The sequence below is a fragment of the Chiloscyllium plagiosum genome, chromosome 15, assembly GCF_004010195.1.
Source record: "Chiloscyllium plagiosum isolate BGI_BamShark_2017 chromosome 15, ASM401019v2, whole genome shotgun sequence".
Taxonomy (NCBI): Eukaryota; Metazoa; Chordata; class Chondrichthyes; order Orectolobiformes; family Hemiscylliidae; genus Chiloscyllium; species Chiloscyllium plagiosum.
The window spans coordinates 39061600-39078467 of NC_057724.1; the positions used below are offsets into that span (position 1 = coordinate 39061600).

Genomic DNA, 16868 nt, shown 5'->3' on the forward strand with positions numbered 1-16868 from the left:
ATATCACACAGCTGTATAACACTTTGATCTTTTACTATAAATTCTATGTCCTATGATCCTGCCCCACTAGCTACCTGATGAAGGAGCAGCACTCCGAAAGCTTGTACTTCCAAATAAACCTGTGTGATTTTTAATTTTGTCTACCCCAGTCCAACACTGGCACCTTCACTAAATCCGTCAACTATTGAAATGTTTTCGTTTCTAGTGCAAAGAAAGTTAGGCTCCCCATAACTGAAAAAGCTGAGGCCCACAAGCTGCCAAGAGAATTACTTGTTGCTTTTCATCTGCCCTCATGTTATTTGCTGAGGAAAATAGCGCATTCTTTCCACACACTGGGCTCAGTCCTCGATGGCAGGATCAAATTACTTAAACTTCCCAAATAACAGCATGATGCCAGAAATGCTTACTCCAACTCAAAGGTATCTCATTGCTACTGAAATAATTCGACAGAGACAAGTATCTTGTCACCAAGTCACCCTGTATTTACACGTGGAGAATCCTTGACACTGATCCAGCTCCTTCAGAGCCAGCTGTCAGAGTAAACAGGATGTCTGACACTCCTGTTCTTATCTGTCAGCCAGGGCTCCCTGACTGGGACAAGTCAAGAAACTCATATTCTATGAGGTCCACCTAACTGACCTCATTATAATCACAACAAAAAGCCTCCTGAAGAAATGTTCCTTGGTCATCACAAGATAACATTGGTGCTCCCAGAAGACCCATTCAAGTTTTAACCTTCTCATGAATGTCCTCCTTCCTTTCACTCCTTGTTCAGGTTTTCTTAACTGAATCTTCCTTTCCATGTCCCTCGTCTGCTGAAGAGTAAGCAGCACTAAAAACATTGACCCCATACTTACAAAAGACAATCAAATTTTCTGCCATTTTGAGATCAGCAGAAACCTTTAGATTCCTCCAGCAGTTCAGCGCTTTCATAATTTTTGCATGAGAGAAAATATAAATCAAATGCCATTCAGCTGCATCTTAATGCCATCTAAGTAGCTTGGAACTATGCCCATTTTTCTTCCAGATATTTATTGTTTCAGGAGTGAATAGGAAAAGCATTTCTGCACATTGTGTCCTGTTTTAGTATTCATGCAATGTATTAACAAGAGAATGAGTTAAGAGGTATTAACACCATTTGATTATTAGAAGTAGAAACGGGAATAGATTCTTCGGCCCCTTGAGCCTGCTGTGCCATTCAATAGGATCATGGCTGATCCAACATTCCATATGCCCACTTTCCTGCATTTTCCCTGTGACCCTGATTCTCCTACTGATCAAGAATCTATCTGTCTCACCCCACAGCTTTCGCTGGCAAGAGTTACAAGGACTCACAATCCTCTTAGAGAAGAAGTTCCTCCTTATCTCAGTCTTAGATTGGTGCCCTTTTATTCTGAGTCTACACCCTCTGGTCCCACATTCTCCCATGAGGGGAAATATCCTCTCAGCCTTTATTCTATCAAGCCTCTTATATGTTTCATGAGATCACCTCTCATTCTTCTAAACTCCAATGAGTAGAGTCCCAACCTATTTAACCTTTGCTCATACAACAATCCATCAAAATCAGAGATCATCTTTGTGAACATCCTTTGAACTGCATCCTCTGAAACAATATCCTTTCTTAAATAAGGGGACCAAAACTGCCCGCAGTACGCTAGATGTAGTCTCACCAACACTTGTACATTTGCCTCCTCAGATACTCAAACCCAATATTCCATTAGCCTTCCTGATTAACTGGTGCATCTGTGTGCTAGCTTTCTGTCTTTCATGCACAAGTACCCCAAGTTACTTAGTGTGCAGCTTTCTGCAGCTTTTGTCCATTTAAATAAAACTTTTTGTTCATTTGTTCTGTCTTCCAAAATTAGTGGCTTAACATTTTCCTACATTATACTCTATTTGCCAACTTTTTACCTCTTTTGTAACTTATTGATATCTTTCTATAAACTGTTGTTTTTCTTTTTCATCTTGGTTTTCCATCTATATTTGTGTTGTCTGCAAATTTGCAATAGTATGTTTGCTTCTTTCCTCTAAGTCATTAATATATAGTAAACAATTGCAATGCCATCTCTGATTCCTGTGAAATCCCACTGGTTTTAGATTGCCAATCTGAAAAAGAACACCTTATCCCCACATGCTGTTTCCTACCCATTAGCCAATTCTCCATCCATGCCAATATACTACCTCCAACACCAAGGGCTCTTATGACTAAACATTTTATAAGATACCTTGTCCAAATATAACACATCTACTGGGGTTCCTCTCTGTCCGCTGTAGTTGAGACTTCTTTGAAATTAAATAAATTAGTCAGACACAATTTCTCTTTCATGAAACCAGGCTGACTGTGCTTGATTAGATTTTGATTTTCCAAACATGTTGCTATTACTTCCTTAATTCCCAAATATTTGATTCCAACATTTTTCTAACCACAGATGTGAGCTTACAACCAATGTGCACCCTATCTCTGTAGCTACTTATTTTAGGATCCTAGGACAAGGGGACTTATCTGCATTTAGCCTCATTAGTTTGTCTAATATTACTTCTCTAGTAATAATGATGGAACTTAATTCCTCCTCTGTATTCTGTAGCAAGAATGTTCAAAGTATCTTTCACTGTTAAGACTGATACATAATATCTGTTTAATACTTTTGCAATTTCCTTAATCACCATAATACATGTAATTCACCCCTATTTCCTCAGGGGCCTTTGTTCATTTGGACATTTCCCTTCCTTTTTATATATTTAAACAAGCATTTATTGTCAGTTTTTTATATTCATCACTGCTTTGACCTCATGGTTTATTTTCTCTGTCTTTTTTTTATCCCAGTCTTCAGGCTATCACTGACTTTTGCCCCCTTATAGGTTTTTCCCTTTCAACTTTATGTTCTCCTTAACTTCCTTGGTTGGCCAATCTTTCCCCTCTTACGAGATACATTTTTGCTGAGTCATGAATTACCTCCTTAAATGTCCTTGCTTCCTGCCTTTCCTACTAATCTATCTGCCCAATCCACTTTACCTAATTCTATCCTCATTTCACTGTAATTCTTTTTATTTAAGTTTTAAACACAAGTTGTTTCTGACCCAAGTTCTTTCACTCAAAGTGAATATTAAGTTCTATCATAGAGTCATTAGAGTCATAGAGCATAGATCCAACCAATCCATGCTGAACATAATCCTAAACTAAACTAGTCTCACCTGCCTGCTTCTGGCCTATATCCCTCTAAACCTTTCCTATTCATGTATCTGTCCAAATGTCTTTTAAAACATTGTAATTGTACCCGCATCCACCACCTTCTCAGGAAACTCACGCGAACCACCTTAAATATAGAAAATTTTCAACTTATATATTTTTTAACTCTCTTTCCTGTCATCTTAAAAATGTGCCCCCTAGTCTTGAAATCCCCCATCCTAGGGGAAAGAAAACTACCATTAACTCTATCTTTACCTCTTATTATTTTATAAACTTCTATCAAATCGCCTCTCAACCTCCTACTCTGCAGTGAAATAAGTCCCAGCCTTTCTTTATAACTCAAACCATCCATCCCTGGCAACATCTGGTAAATCTCTTCGGAACCCTAGCCAGCTTGATAATATCGGCACGGTAGCACAGTGGTTAGCACTGCTGCCTCACAGCGCCAGAGACCCAGGTTCAATTCCCGCCTCGGGCAACTGCCCGTGTGGAGTTTTCACGTTCTCCCCATGTCTGTGTGGATTTCCTCCCACAGTCTAAAGATGTGCAGTTAGGTGAATTGGTCATGCTAAACTGCCCGTAGTGTTAGGTGAAGGGGTAAATATAGGTGAATGGGTCTGGTTGGATTGCTCTTCGGAGGGTCGGTGTGGACTTGTTGGGCCTGTTTCCACACTGTAAGTAACCTAATCCTTCCTATAACTGGGCGACGAGATCTGGACACTGTATTCCAGAAGAGGCCTCACCAATGTCAAGAACAACCTGAACATTACTTCCCAACTCCTATATCGAAACCACTGAGCAATGAAAGCAAGCGTGCCAAACACCTTTTTAGCCTCTCTATCTATATGTGATGCAAACTTCAAATAATTATGCACTTGCACCCCAAGGTCCCTCTGTTCTACAGTGCTACCCAAGACACTACCATTTAAGCCCTACCCTTGTTTGTTGTACCAAAATGCAATACCTCACATGTATCCTGAATGAACTTCATCTCTGCTATTTTTCAGCCCATTGGCCTATTTCATCAAGGTCCCTTTGCAATCTCCTTCATTGAAACCTCCTTCATTGTCTTCTATGCCACCAATTTTGGTGTCATCTGCAAACTTATTAACCATGCCTTCTATATTCTCATTCAAATCATTTATATAAATGACAAACAAAAGAGGACCCAAAACTGATCCATATGGAACACCATTGGTCAAATGCTTCCAGTCTGAAAAACAACCCTCCCCCACCACTCTGTTAACTGCTATTAAGCCAATTATGTATCCATTGGCAAGTTCACCCTGAATCCTAACCTTACCAATTAGTCAACCATGTGGAACCTTGTCAAAGGTTTTACTAAAGTCCAAGTGAACAAAATCTGCTGCTCTGCCCTCAACCATTTTGGTATCTTTGTCAAAAAAACCCAGTCAAATTTGTGAGACACAATTTAAAATTTATTTCACACACAAACTATTACCCTCTGTGTGAAAAAATTGTCACTCATGTCTTTTTTAAATCTCTTCCTCTCACCTTAAAAATGTGCCCCTGTCTTGAAATCCCCCATCCTAGAGAAGACAACTACCATTACCTTTATCCATACCCCTCATTATTTAATAAACTTCTATAAGGTTGCCTATCAACATCCTATGCCCCGGTGAAAAAGATCCCAGCCCATCCAGCCTTTCTTTACAACTCAAACCTTCCATCCCTGGCAATATCCTGGTAAATCTCTTCTAAACCCTCTCCAGCTTAATAATATCCTTCCTATAACTGGGCGACCAGAACTAAACTCAGAATTCCAGAAGAGGCCCCACTAATGTTCTGTTCAAACTCAACATGATTCCCCAACTCCTATATTAAAAGAACTGAGCAATGAAGGCAAGTGTGCCAAATGCCTTCTTAACCACTCTGTCTATATGTGATGCACGTACGGAATGCAAAGAATTATATATCTGAACCCCTAAGTCTCTCTGTTCTACAACACTACTCAAGGCCCTACCATTAATTATATAAGCCCCCTACCTCTACCCTTGTTTGTTGTACCAAAATGCAGTACCTCACATTTATCCAGATTGAACTCTATCTACCATTTTTCAGGCCATTGATCCATTTGATCAAGATCCCTTTGTAATCTTAGAAAACCTTCTTCATTGTCTACTCTGCCACCAATTTTGATGTCGATCTCTACTACCATGCCTTCTATATTCTCAACCAAATCATTTATCTAAATGAAAACAACAGAGGATCCAGAATTGATCCCTGTGGAACACCACAGGTCACAGGCCTCAAGTCCAAAAAGCAACCCTCCACCATAAGTCTCTGACTCCTGCCATTAGCCAATTATGTATACAATTGACAAGTTTACCCTGAATCCCATGTGACCTAACTTTGCTAATTAGTCTACCATGCAGAATCTTGTCAAAGGCTTTACTAAAATCCAAATAAACAATTTCTACGGCTCTGCCATCATCAATCTTTTTGGTAACTTCTTCAAAAAACTCAATCAAGTTTGTGAGACACAATCTTCTTCACACAAAGCCATGCTAACTATCCTTAATCAATTTTCTAAATGTCCATAAACCTATTCTTTATAATCACCTCCAACAATTTACCCACAACCGAAGTCAGTTGTTTCTGACTGAAATTTATCTTGCTCGAACTGAATATTAAATTCTCTCATGACATAACCACTTCCTAGCGGATCTTTTACTCAGAGATCATTTATTAAACCTGCTTCATTGTCCATTATCATATCTAGGATAGCCTGTTCCCTAGTCAGCTTCATGACATATTGTTCTAGAAAACTATTCCTAATGCACTCTCTGAATTTGTTGTCGTAGCTACCCTTTCTAACTTGATTCACCCAATCAACATGAAGCTTAAAGTCACCCATAATTATAACTCTATTATTTTTACATGCTTCTATTATTTGTTGATTTATACCCTTTCCTACTGTTTGGTGATGGCAGTGTGACTACTTTTTGGCAACTATACAAAAGTTCCCTTGCTGCTGTTTACCTCCACCTGAATGGACTCTACAACTTCGAGCCAAGATCATCTCTCACAGTTTTGCAAATTTAATCTCTCATTAACAATGTAAATCCATCACAACCTATTTTTCCCTCTTGTCTTTCTGACAAGTCAAACATCCTGAATGTCAAATTCCCAGTCTGATCTTATCATAACCATTTCTCTGTAATGGCTATGAGGGCATATCAATTTACCTATATTTGTACCGTCAGTTTGTCCATTTTATTCTGAATGCTTTTTGAATTAAGAAACAGTGGTTAGCACTGCTGCCTCACAGCGCCAGAGACCCGGGTTCAATTCCTGCCTCAGGCGATTGACTGTGTGGAGTTTGCACGTTCTGCCCATGTCTGCGTGGGTTTCCTCCGGGTGCTCCGGTTTCCTCCCACAGTCACAAAAGATGTGCAGGTCAGGTGAATTGGCCATGCTAAATTGCCCGTAGTGTTAGGTAAGGGGTAAATGTAGGGGTATGGGTGGGTTACGCTTCAGCGGGTCGGTGTGGACTTGTTGGGCCGAAGGGCCTGTTTCCACACTGTAAGTAATCTAATCTAATCTAAAAACTTTTAGGTTTGCGCATTTGCCATTTTTAGTCATCCTAATTGTTCTTTGTACTGTGGCTCTATTGGCCTCTTGCCCTTGATTGTTGTCTTCTGTTATTGAATTTTATTGTTTTTTTACTGTCCTTGTTTCTTTTTTCCTTGTCACCCAACTTAGGTTCCCATACCCCTGCCATTCTTGATTAAACTTGATCCAACATTAGCAAATGTTCTAGCACATCAGTGTCCCAGTCCTACCTTGGTGTAACCTGTACAGTTTGCACTGATCCTGTCTTCTCCAGAGTTGGTCCCAATGTCACAGGAATCTGAAACTCACACCCTTACACCATCTTTCCAGCCATGTATTCGTCTGATATATCCTGCAATTTCTACTCTGACTAGCACGTGTCACTGGTAGTAATCCTGATATCACTAACTTTGAGGTCCTACTTTTCAACTTACTTTCCAACTCCTTATATTCTGCTTTTAGGGCCTCATCCGTTTTTTTTAACCTCCATCATTGATACCAACGGTTATTCACCCTCCCCTTCCAGGATGTCCTGTAGCTGTTTGAGACATCCTTGACTTCAGTACCATATACATAACATACCATCCTGGAGTCTCATTTACAGCCACAGAAATGCTTATCTACTCCCCATAAAATTGAATCCCTTGCAACTGTTGCACTCCCATACTTTCTCCTCCTCTCTCGTGCAGCAGAGCTAACCATGGTGCAATAAATTTGGCTGTTACTGATTTCCCCTGAAAGGCCATTCCCCTGACAATATCCAAAGTGATATGTCTATTTTGTAGGCAGATAGCCACAGGGGTTTTCTACACTGCCTGCCTTGTCCTCTTATGTTTTACTTGGTGGTCACCTTTACTGCCTGTGCAGTCACAGTCTTCATTGTGACCCCTTCTCTATACATGTTACCTATGATTCTCTCCAGCTTTGTGTCCCTAGCTGCTGCTCCAGCTCTGAAGCCCAGGCTTCCAGGAGCTGCAGCGAGAGATGCTTCCTGCATACGTACTGGCCCCATCAGGGGAAATGTGTCCCCTTTCATATAGAGCCATAAGAGCAAACCATATCTTTGAGCTCTCCTGCCATGACTTAAAGAGTGCTTCAAATAATATCGATTATCTTAGTGACCTCCTTCCCTTTCATTACAATGGAATGTAGCCCTTTCAAACTATAAACCACAAAATAAAGACTTTTTAAATTATAAGCAATAATAGTGGTACGGATCCTCACCATGCAAGGTTCATTTTCAGATGTTTCATCACCACAATAGATAACATCTTCAGTGAGCCTCCAGACGAAGCATTGCTGATGATTCCTGCTTTTTATTTATATGTTTGGGTCTCTTTGGGTTGGTGTTGTCATTTGCTATGATGATGATAACAAACAACAAAACCTACAGACAAACCAATGGAACACCCCTGGGATCTCTGATATCAGGGTTCTTATCAGAGACATTAATGCAGAGACTCGAACAAACAGCTCTGCCAACCATCCAACTCAAACTTTGGCTCCACTATATGGATGATACCTTTGTCATCATTGAACGAAATAAATTAGAGGAAACCTTCAAGAACATCAATAATACTCTTACTGGCATAAATTTTACTAAAGAGGAGGAAAATAACAACAACAAACTACCATTCCTAGATATCACAGTAGAGCGAACAGCCAATGGGGAGCTTCAAACAAGCATCTACAGGAAAACAACACATACGGACCAAATATTGAACTACAGAAGCAGTTATCCCGACATCCACAAACGAAGCTGCATCAGGACATTATTTCAACGAGCCACCACAGAGGAACTGCACAAAGCAGAGGAAAATCACCTATACCGTGTATTCAAAAAGAATGGGTACCCAATGAACATAGTCTGCCGATTTCTCAACAACAAACCCAAACAAGCAGAAAAAAGGCATCCAGAAACCCTAGCCACTCTCCACTACATTAAAGACATCTCAGAAATGACTGTCAGATTGCTCAGACCCCTTGGCATCATGGTAGCCCACAAACCCACCAACACATTAAAACAGCACCCATACAGACAACAAGCAAAACTAAAGTAATTTATAAAATACCATGCAAGAACTGTAACAAACAATACATTGGACATACAGGCAGAAAACTAGCCACCAGGATACATGAACATCAACTAGCCACAAAACGACATGGCCCTCTCTCACTAGTATCCTTACATACAGATAAGAAGGACATCACTTTGACTGAGACAACACATCCATTCTAGGACAAGTCAAACAGAGACATGCATGAGAATTCCTAGAAGCATGGCATTCCAACCAGAACTTTATCGCAAACACATTGAGTTGGACACCATTTACCACCCCCTGAGAAAAAGAACAGGAAATGACATCACCACAGGAAATGACATCACCAACCCAAAGAAACCCAAACATATAAATAGAAAGCAGGAATCATCAACAGTGCTACATTCGGAGGCTCACTGAAGAGGTTACCTCGTGTGGTGACGAACATCTGAAAATAAATCTTCCAGCTCAGCAAGCAAAGCTACATCCAGAACCTCAACCTGAGCTATAAATCTTCTCAAAACTCACCAGATCCTCACCATCTTATTTTCACACTCAGCAGTTTCCACTTTCGCACAATAATTTTTAAATGATTAGATTCCCGACAGTGTGGAAACTGACCCTTCAGCCCAACCAGTCCACACCAACCCTCAGAAGAATAACCCACGCAGACCCATTTCCCTCTGACTAATGCACCTAACACTACAGGCAATTTACCTGACCTGCATGGCCAATTCGCCTGACCTGCACATCTTTGGATTGCGGGAGGAAATCCACACAGACACAGGGAGAATGTGCAAGTTCCACACAGTCACCCGAGGCTCGAATCAAACCTGGGACGCTGGTGCTGTGAGGCAGCAGTGCTAACCATAAATGCTAACAGTACTTCAGGAGCTTAGCTTCTGGATTGAGTGAAGATAAAATTGGACTGCTCCTTTGAAAATTTTCCCACCGCTCTGCTCAGTTGTACCTTGCCAGATTTGCTCTCTCTCTCTCTGACTTTTGGTTCCCAGTACTGTAAGAGTTCCTTGAGGTTCACTCTTTCCCCTTATATCCAAAATTCCATAGAATTGATGTGTGTCAGTGCCTGTCATTGACACATAATCTTGCCCTTTAAGTATTTACAAGCAGATGCAAGGTTCACATATGCTTCACGCCCATTGCTTCATACACAAAAGGCATGTGGAAAGTGGCCGCTGCAACTCTGCGGGTAAGTCAGCGCTGTGCACTAGAAGCAGCACTACTTCAATGAATTTTGGAATCATCAATTGTTCCTTCATCAGCAAGATCCCACTCACAGCAATGAGAATTGATTTTTCTTTCTCTTTTCCTATTCTTTAATTTATGCATTTCTTTAATCTGTTTTCTTTCTGTTGTTTCTTCTCTTTCTGTTTCTCACTTTCAGAATAATCCTCACAAATGCTTCCACTCCTGTGTCAGCACTTCTCAGTGTGACCATTGGATTTCTTTATTTCTTTTGTAGATATCTCTCCTGGATTCCAGAAGAAGCATGAATGTGGGAATATTTCTTAAACAGTTTAAAAGGTAGAGTATAGTCAAATTTTAATTATAATAGTTGACAGATATTAATGGAGAAATGAATGTTCCACCAGACGTGACCTACTTGACCTCTGAGGAAGAGAGTTCTGAGGTCTTGGAGGAAGCATTGGCCAAGTTACCTTCTGCACCTTCCACCAGCTCAGAAACTGGGATCTCGGTGGGAAATATTAGGTGCAAAATATTGAAGCAAAATCAGTGAGCACCTAACTGTGACAGCTCCAAATGTGACTGAGGAAGGTACATCCCAGACAGCTGGCACTTGGAAGACTGCCAGAGATCAGGCACCTGCACAGTCCAGGCTGGAGAGGATCCTGTGGAGGGCTCTTGTGCAGCAGGCAAGTACATTAGACGCTACTGGAATGCAGTTCTGCTGATAAGGACTTGGCTGCATCAAGACACGATTGTCCCGCTGCCTCTGGAGACAAGTTGGTAGCTGCCATGGTGAGCCACATCCAACATTCTTATTGTCTGCTGGATACGCACACAGACTTTCACTCTATTACCCTAGTATTGGTCTTCAAGACAGAAAGGATGGCAACAGGAAGACAGGATAGTTCTCCAGGAATCCCTTCTTCGCTGAGAGTCAGGGTGGTGCCATGACACACCTAGCTAGTGGAGGAACTACTCTAATGTCTCCTCTCAGAACATTCGATGGGTAGCCTAGTCCTCCACTTTCAACCTGCCTGCATGGTCCCCACCCTTCCCAGGGAGTAGGCAGGGAAGTGGGTTTAGTACTGTTGAAGGTTGGGGAATGAGAGCAAGTGAGGGAAGTTGGTGTTTGCAATAGTGAGAGTGGCAGAGCATTGACCTTGGTGGGAGCTGGGCACAGTTAGAGAGATGGAGTGATTGTGAGGTACACAGAAGAATGTGGCCGTCATCCTGGTGAAATAGAGAAAGGCATTGATCTTCCTATGCTGCTGGCTGTTCCTTTGGACCATGGAAACAGCACTGATTTGGATGGTGACCTTAGACCAGGTTGCCAGAATCTGGTGGTGTTACTTCCTCTGCTGCTCCACTGGGAAGAGGACACTTTTCACTGACCATTCCATCAACCAGGATCTCAGGTCCCTGACAAAGAATCATGATGCTAGTTTTCCCTGTCTTGACACCTTCAGAAAGATTTCCATCTCTGAGCAAGGCAGTTTTCAGATTATCAATGCATATCAGGGCGCAGAGCAGCCTTTTACATATGGGGTGGATGCCAGGGATGCAGTTCTTTTGGGGAATGTTCCGTGAGTGGTAGGTTCTTCAAGAAATGGCAAGTGATAGAATAGGGCTACAATCAGGTGAGAGGTTGCCACAGGAACAGGATAGTTAATGAGGCAAGTTTGGTAAGAGCAGCAAGAAAACTATTCAATTCAATGAAACTATTACAGCCAAAAAAAGTAAGATTCAGTCCAATAAACTGTAATCTCTCCTATTTGCTCAATTGTGCTAAGATCCTGAATTTGAAGAAAAGCAGAGCAGATATGCTAGTAATCTAGACAACGTTTGTCTCTCAACCTACATCATCTGACACTAATTTATCTCATTACAGTTTATGGGAACTTAATGTGACACATGGCTTATGCATTTGTTAGTAAAATAATTTATCAAACATTATTAATTAGCTGCGAAACATTTTAAGATAGCCTCAGGAATTGAAAGGCACAACATAGCATTGTATAAAACAAGTGTTCTTTTTTCTTGGATAAATTTAACAATGTACCATGATTATGTAGGATAGTTATTATTGTAGATGCTGGAATCAGGTAGGTTGTGAAGATATTAAGAATGCTGGTAAACAAGATAATGCTCATCAGTAGGACAGTAGTTTCATTAATACTGTATAAATAATTCTAATGGATCTATAGAACATAGAAGAATACAGCGCAGTACAGGCCCTTGGGCCCTCGATGTTGCGCCGATCCAAGCCCACCTAAACTACATTAACCCACTATCCTCCATATACCTATCCAATGCCCTCTTAAATGCCCATAAAGAGGGAGAGTCCACCACTGTTACTGGCAGGGCATTCCATGAACTAACGACTCGCTGAGTGAAGAACCTACCCCTAACATCAGTCCTATATCTACCCCACCTTAATTTAAAGCTATGCCCCCTTGTAATACCCGACTCAATACGCGGGAAAAGGTTCATACTGTCGACCCTATCTAACCCCCTAATCATCTTGTACACCTCAATCAAGTCACCCCTAAACCTTCTTTTCTCTAGTGAAAACAGCCCCAAGTGCCTCAGTCTTCACAGCACAGCAGGTCAGGCAGCATCTAGGGAACAGAAGATTCGATGTTTCGGGCACATGCCCTTCTTCAGGAATGAGCAGAGAGTGTTCAGCAGGAGAAGATAAAAGGTAGGGAGGAGGGACTTGGAGGAGGGGCGTTGGAAATGTGATAGGTGGAAAGAGGTCAAGGTGAGGGTGATAGGTCGGAGTAGGGTGGAGGCGGAGAGGTCAAGAAGAAGACTGCAGGTCAGGAAGGCGGTGCCGGGCTTCCTGACCTGCAGTCTTCTTCTTGTCCTCTCCGCCTCCATCCTACTCCGACCTATCACCCTCACCTTGACCTCTTTCCACCTATCACATTTCCAACGCCCCTCCTCCAAGTCCCTCCTCCCTACCTTTTATCTTCTCCTGCTGAACGCTCTCTGCTCATTCCTGAAGTAGGGCCTGTGCCCGAAACGTCGAATCTCCTGTTTCCTGGATGCTGCCTGACCTGCTGTGCTGTTCCAGCAATAAAGTTTCAACTTTGATCTCCAGCATCTGCAGACCTCACTTTCTCCTCGACCAAAACTGCACACAATACTCCAGATGCGGCCGCACCCAGAGTCTTATACAACTGCAACATTACCTCAGTACTCCGGAACTCAATTCCTCTACCAATAAAAGCCAGTACGCCATATGCCTTCTTCACTGCACTATTTACCTGGGTGGCAACTTTCAGAGATCTGTGTACATGGACACCAAGATCCCTCTGCTCATCCACACTACCAAGTATCCGACCATTAGCCCAGTACCCCATCTTTTTGTTATTCTTCCCAAAGTGAATCACCTCGCACTTAGCTACATTGTATTCCATCTGCCACCTTTCTGCCCAGCTCTGCAGCTTCTCTATATCCTGCTGTAACCTGCCACATGCTTCCTCACTGTCAACAACTCCTCCGGCTTTCGTGTCATCCGCAAACTTGCTCACCCAACCTTCTAACCCCTCTTCCAGGTCATTTATAAAAATGACAAACAGCAATGGTCCCAAAACAGATCCTTGCGGAACACCGCTAGTGACGGCACTCCATGAAGAAACTTTGCCATCAACTACTACCCTCTGTCTTCTTCCATCCAGCCAATTCTGTTGAGCTTTTTTTAATTTTCCAAACTCCTCAACAACATGAGCAATTATGAATCAGTTAATAAAATATGGTGAGATTAGAAAAATAAGATTCTTGAAGTTAAGAAAAAAATCCAATTTTCCATTTAAAGTTTTAACAGCAAGATGAGAATCTCACTAGTGAATATTTTCCCAGGCAGTGGATAGAAACTAGATGAGACAATTCCCAACATTAAAGTCTAAGTGATAATTGCTAGTATCTTCAATGGGTATTCAAACTGGCCAGCATTCCCAACACCTTCGGGCACACTCAATAGACAACAACTGCCTGAATCCCCTTAAGTGCCTGATAGGCACAAAGTCCAATGACCATTCCCATTTGTAGTGGCGGTGTGTCCAACCAGCTTTTACAATGCCATCATAGAAAGCAGAAAATTCTGCCCATAGAAGCTTTCTGAAGAAATCAACTGGCAATATATTTGTACAAACTTGATTACTTTAATTAACACTGGAATTGTGACAGCTGGTCAATGATACTGAACAAGTTGTACAAGGTGAGCGATGGTTAGAGCCTTGACTTTCAAAACAGAAACACTACCATTAAGCCTCATGTTGATTGATACCTTAACCTGCCTGCTCTGCACACCTTCAGTGGATGTTACCTAATGTGTAACAAATCCTATACCAGTAGACAAGGGGTGTGATTCATCCAAATTGCATGCACGTGTCATGGGTATCACTTTGGAGATCTAAGGGCACTTCTAACACCCAAAAAGATGGGTTCCAAGAGCCCAATTTCTCACTGCTATCTCTGTAGAGATGTAAATGTTGACTTCAATGAAATACAATTTCAAAAATACTCCCCTTACTAATCCATTGAATGTTTGTTACCATAGAAAGATGGACGAGACAACAGCTTCTTCAGAAGGAGTTAAAAAAAAACAGTAAATACATTTGCTTATTTTCAGTGTAAGGATTAACTAACAGAATCCATTGGAAATGTTTTATCTCTGTGCAGATGTTGACAGAGGTAATGCATATTTCCAGCATTAACCATTTTTGTTTTAAATTGTCATCATCATGTATTGGATTTTTTTGTTTTAAAGATTGCCCAACTGAACCATTAGTTATCAATAAGGGGTAAAACTTACAAATGTAAATTTATTTGATGAGAAAGGACATAATTTGCTGAAAGCTTCAAGATTTGAGGTTTGACTTATTAGGAAGGAATTAAAACCAGTAAATAAAAACCTCATAAAGGTTTTCTAGATCTTTTCCTCGGGTTTGAAGGCTTATGGTGTCAGTTGTGCCATGAAGCAGGTCGTGAGAATTGGGTCAAAATGTCTTTTACATCGCAATACTTTTTAAAAAAAAAAAATCTGTAGCAGCCATTGTTTAAATAATATTATATTGAGTTTGAACAATTTTGCCCTTCTAAGATCGGTGTGGGAAATTGTAGAAGATATTAAACAAGGAACTGCTGAAAGATATGGTGCTGAGGAATTGAATAAGCTGCTGAAACTACTGCCAGAAGCTGAAGAGGTAAGTTTGTCAGTTGTAAGTAATATCAGTTTGAAATCTCACAAGTTTGTTTTGTGCTTACAAAAATCAAAACTAAATCTATTTCTCCAAGTCTGTGTGCTTTAGTTGCAGTGATTTCTTTCATAGGGGATGATAGCATTGCGTTAATTTTACCCAGTTTGGTAACTGAGAGAGTTAGATGAATTCTTTGCGAATATAATTTCAATACATTTGAGCCGGCTTAAATTTAATTAATTAATAAATCTAGATTAAAATTGTCGTCTCATTAGTAATCATGATTGTCCATAAAAAATGATCTGATTCACTAATATCCTCCAGAAGAAGAAGCTCGCCACCCTTACTTGTCTGACCAAATCCATGTCAGCAATAACGTGCTTTATTATTAAATGCCCTCTCAATTGTCAAATTAAGCCACTAGGTTGTACAACCACTACAGAGAAAAGTACCGTGTGGGTCAATAATGCATGAATTGCAACAATTCAAGTAGATACTTCATCATTATCTTCTGAAGGTCAATTAGGGATGGGCAATAAATGCAGACTTTACCTGTGGTGCTCAAATCTAAGAACAAACAAAAGGCATCTTATAACAATTGTGATTTTTCATCTAATATGCTAACTGGCCAAATGGACTGTAACCACAGAATCCTGTTTTTATTCTATTTTACTACAGAATAAGAATTCAACAGAATATAAAAATAGAAAATAAATTTCTCATTGAGAACTGTTTTCTTTTCTCACTCTGTATATAATTTTATTTTCGGCATAATGCGGTTTCACTTAGAAATTGGATAATGTTCTGGAGACAATGATTCACTTCTTTTCTTAACAAAAAGAACTCTTGCCACAAGTGATAGGTGATTGGTTAAAACCATGCCATCTAATTGTGATTGGTATAGATGGAGAATTCAATCAACCTAGTGGCTTAATTTGACAATTTGTGGGCGGCACGGTGGCACAGTGGTTAGCACTGCTGCCTCACAGCGCCAGAGACCCGGGTTCAATTCCCGCCTCAGGCGACTCTCTGTGTGGAGTTTGCACATTCTCCCCGTGTCTGCGTGGGTTTCCTCCGGGTGCTCCGGTTTCCTCCCACAATCCAAAAATGTGCAGGTTAGGTGAATTGACCATGCTAAATTGTCCGTAGTGTTAGGTGAAGGGGTAAGTGTAGGAGTATGGGTCTGGGTGGTATACGCTTCGGCGGGTCGGTGTGGACTTGTTGGGCCGAAGGGCCTGTTTCCACACTGTAAGTAATCTAATCTAATCTAATCTAAACCATTTGATGGCATTGAGGGTGCAGAGTCTGATGCAATTCTATAATATATTTATCAGCTTTCTTTAAATTGACCACATTCAGTGCTCATAATTTCATTTTCTCTTACAAGTGCAATTGTTTAAAAGTGTAGAAATTATTTTTGTTGAAATTAGAATATGAAAACTTAATCTGATTAGCAAGGACATATTTGGTCCATTGCAGTTGGAGACAGGAGAACTTATAATGGAGAACAGAGAGATGGCAAACTAACAAAGAAATTACTTTGTATCTGTCATCACAGAGGACAGTGCAGGAAATCTCTCATAAATATTAGTGGGCAAAGAGACGTATAAAAATGAGGAACTGCAAAAAATTAAACATTAGTAAAGAGTTATA

At 40.8% G+C, this 16868-nt stretch overlaps 1 protein-coding gene across 1 annotated transcript in view; it reads left to right on the forward strand.

Annotated features, from left to right (window-relative positions):
- The window catches only part of fhdc2 (FH2 domain containing 2), an 88849-nt gene that overhangs the window by 31978 nt on the left and 40003 nt on the right, over positions 1-16868 (forward strand). Inside the window, exons 3-4 of the mRNA XM_043705302.1 lie at positions 10286-10347; positions 15119-15221. Of these exons, the coding sequence (XP_043561237.1) occupies positions 10286-10347; positions 15119-15221 (165 nt within the window). The remainder of the gene's footprint in view (positions 1-10285; positions 10348-15118; positions 15222-16868) is intronic.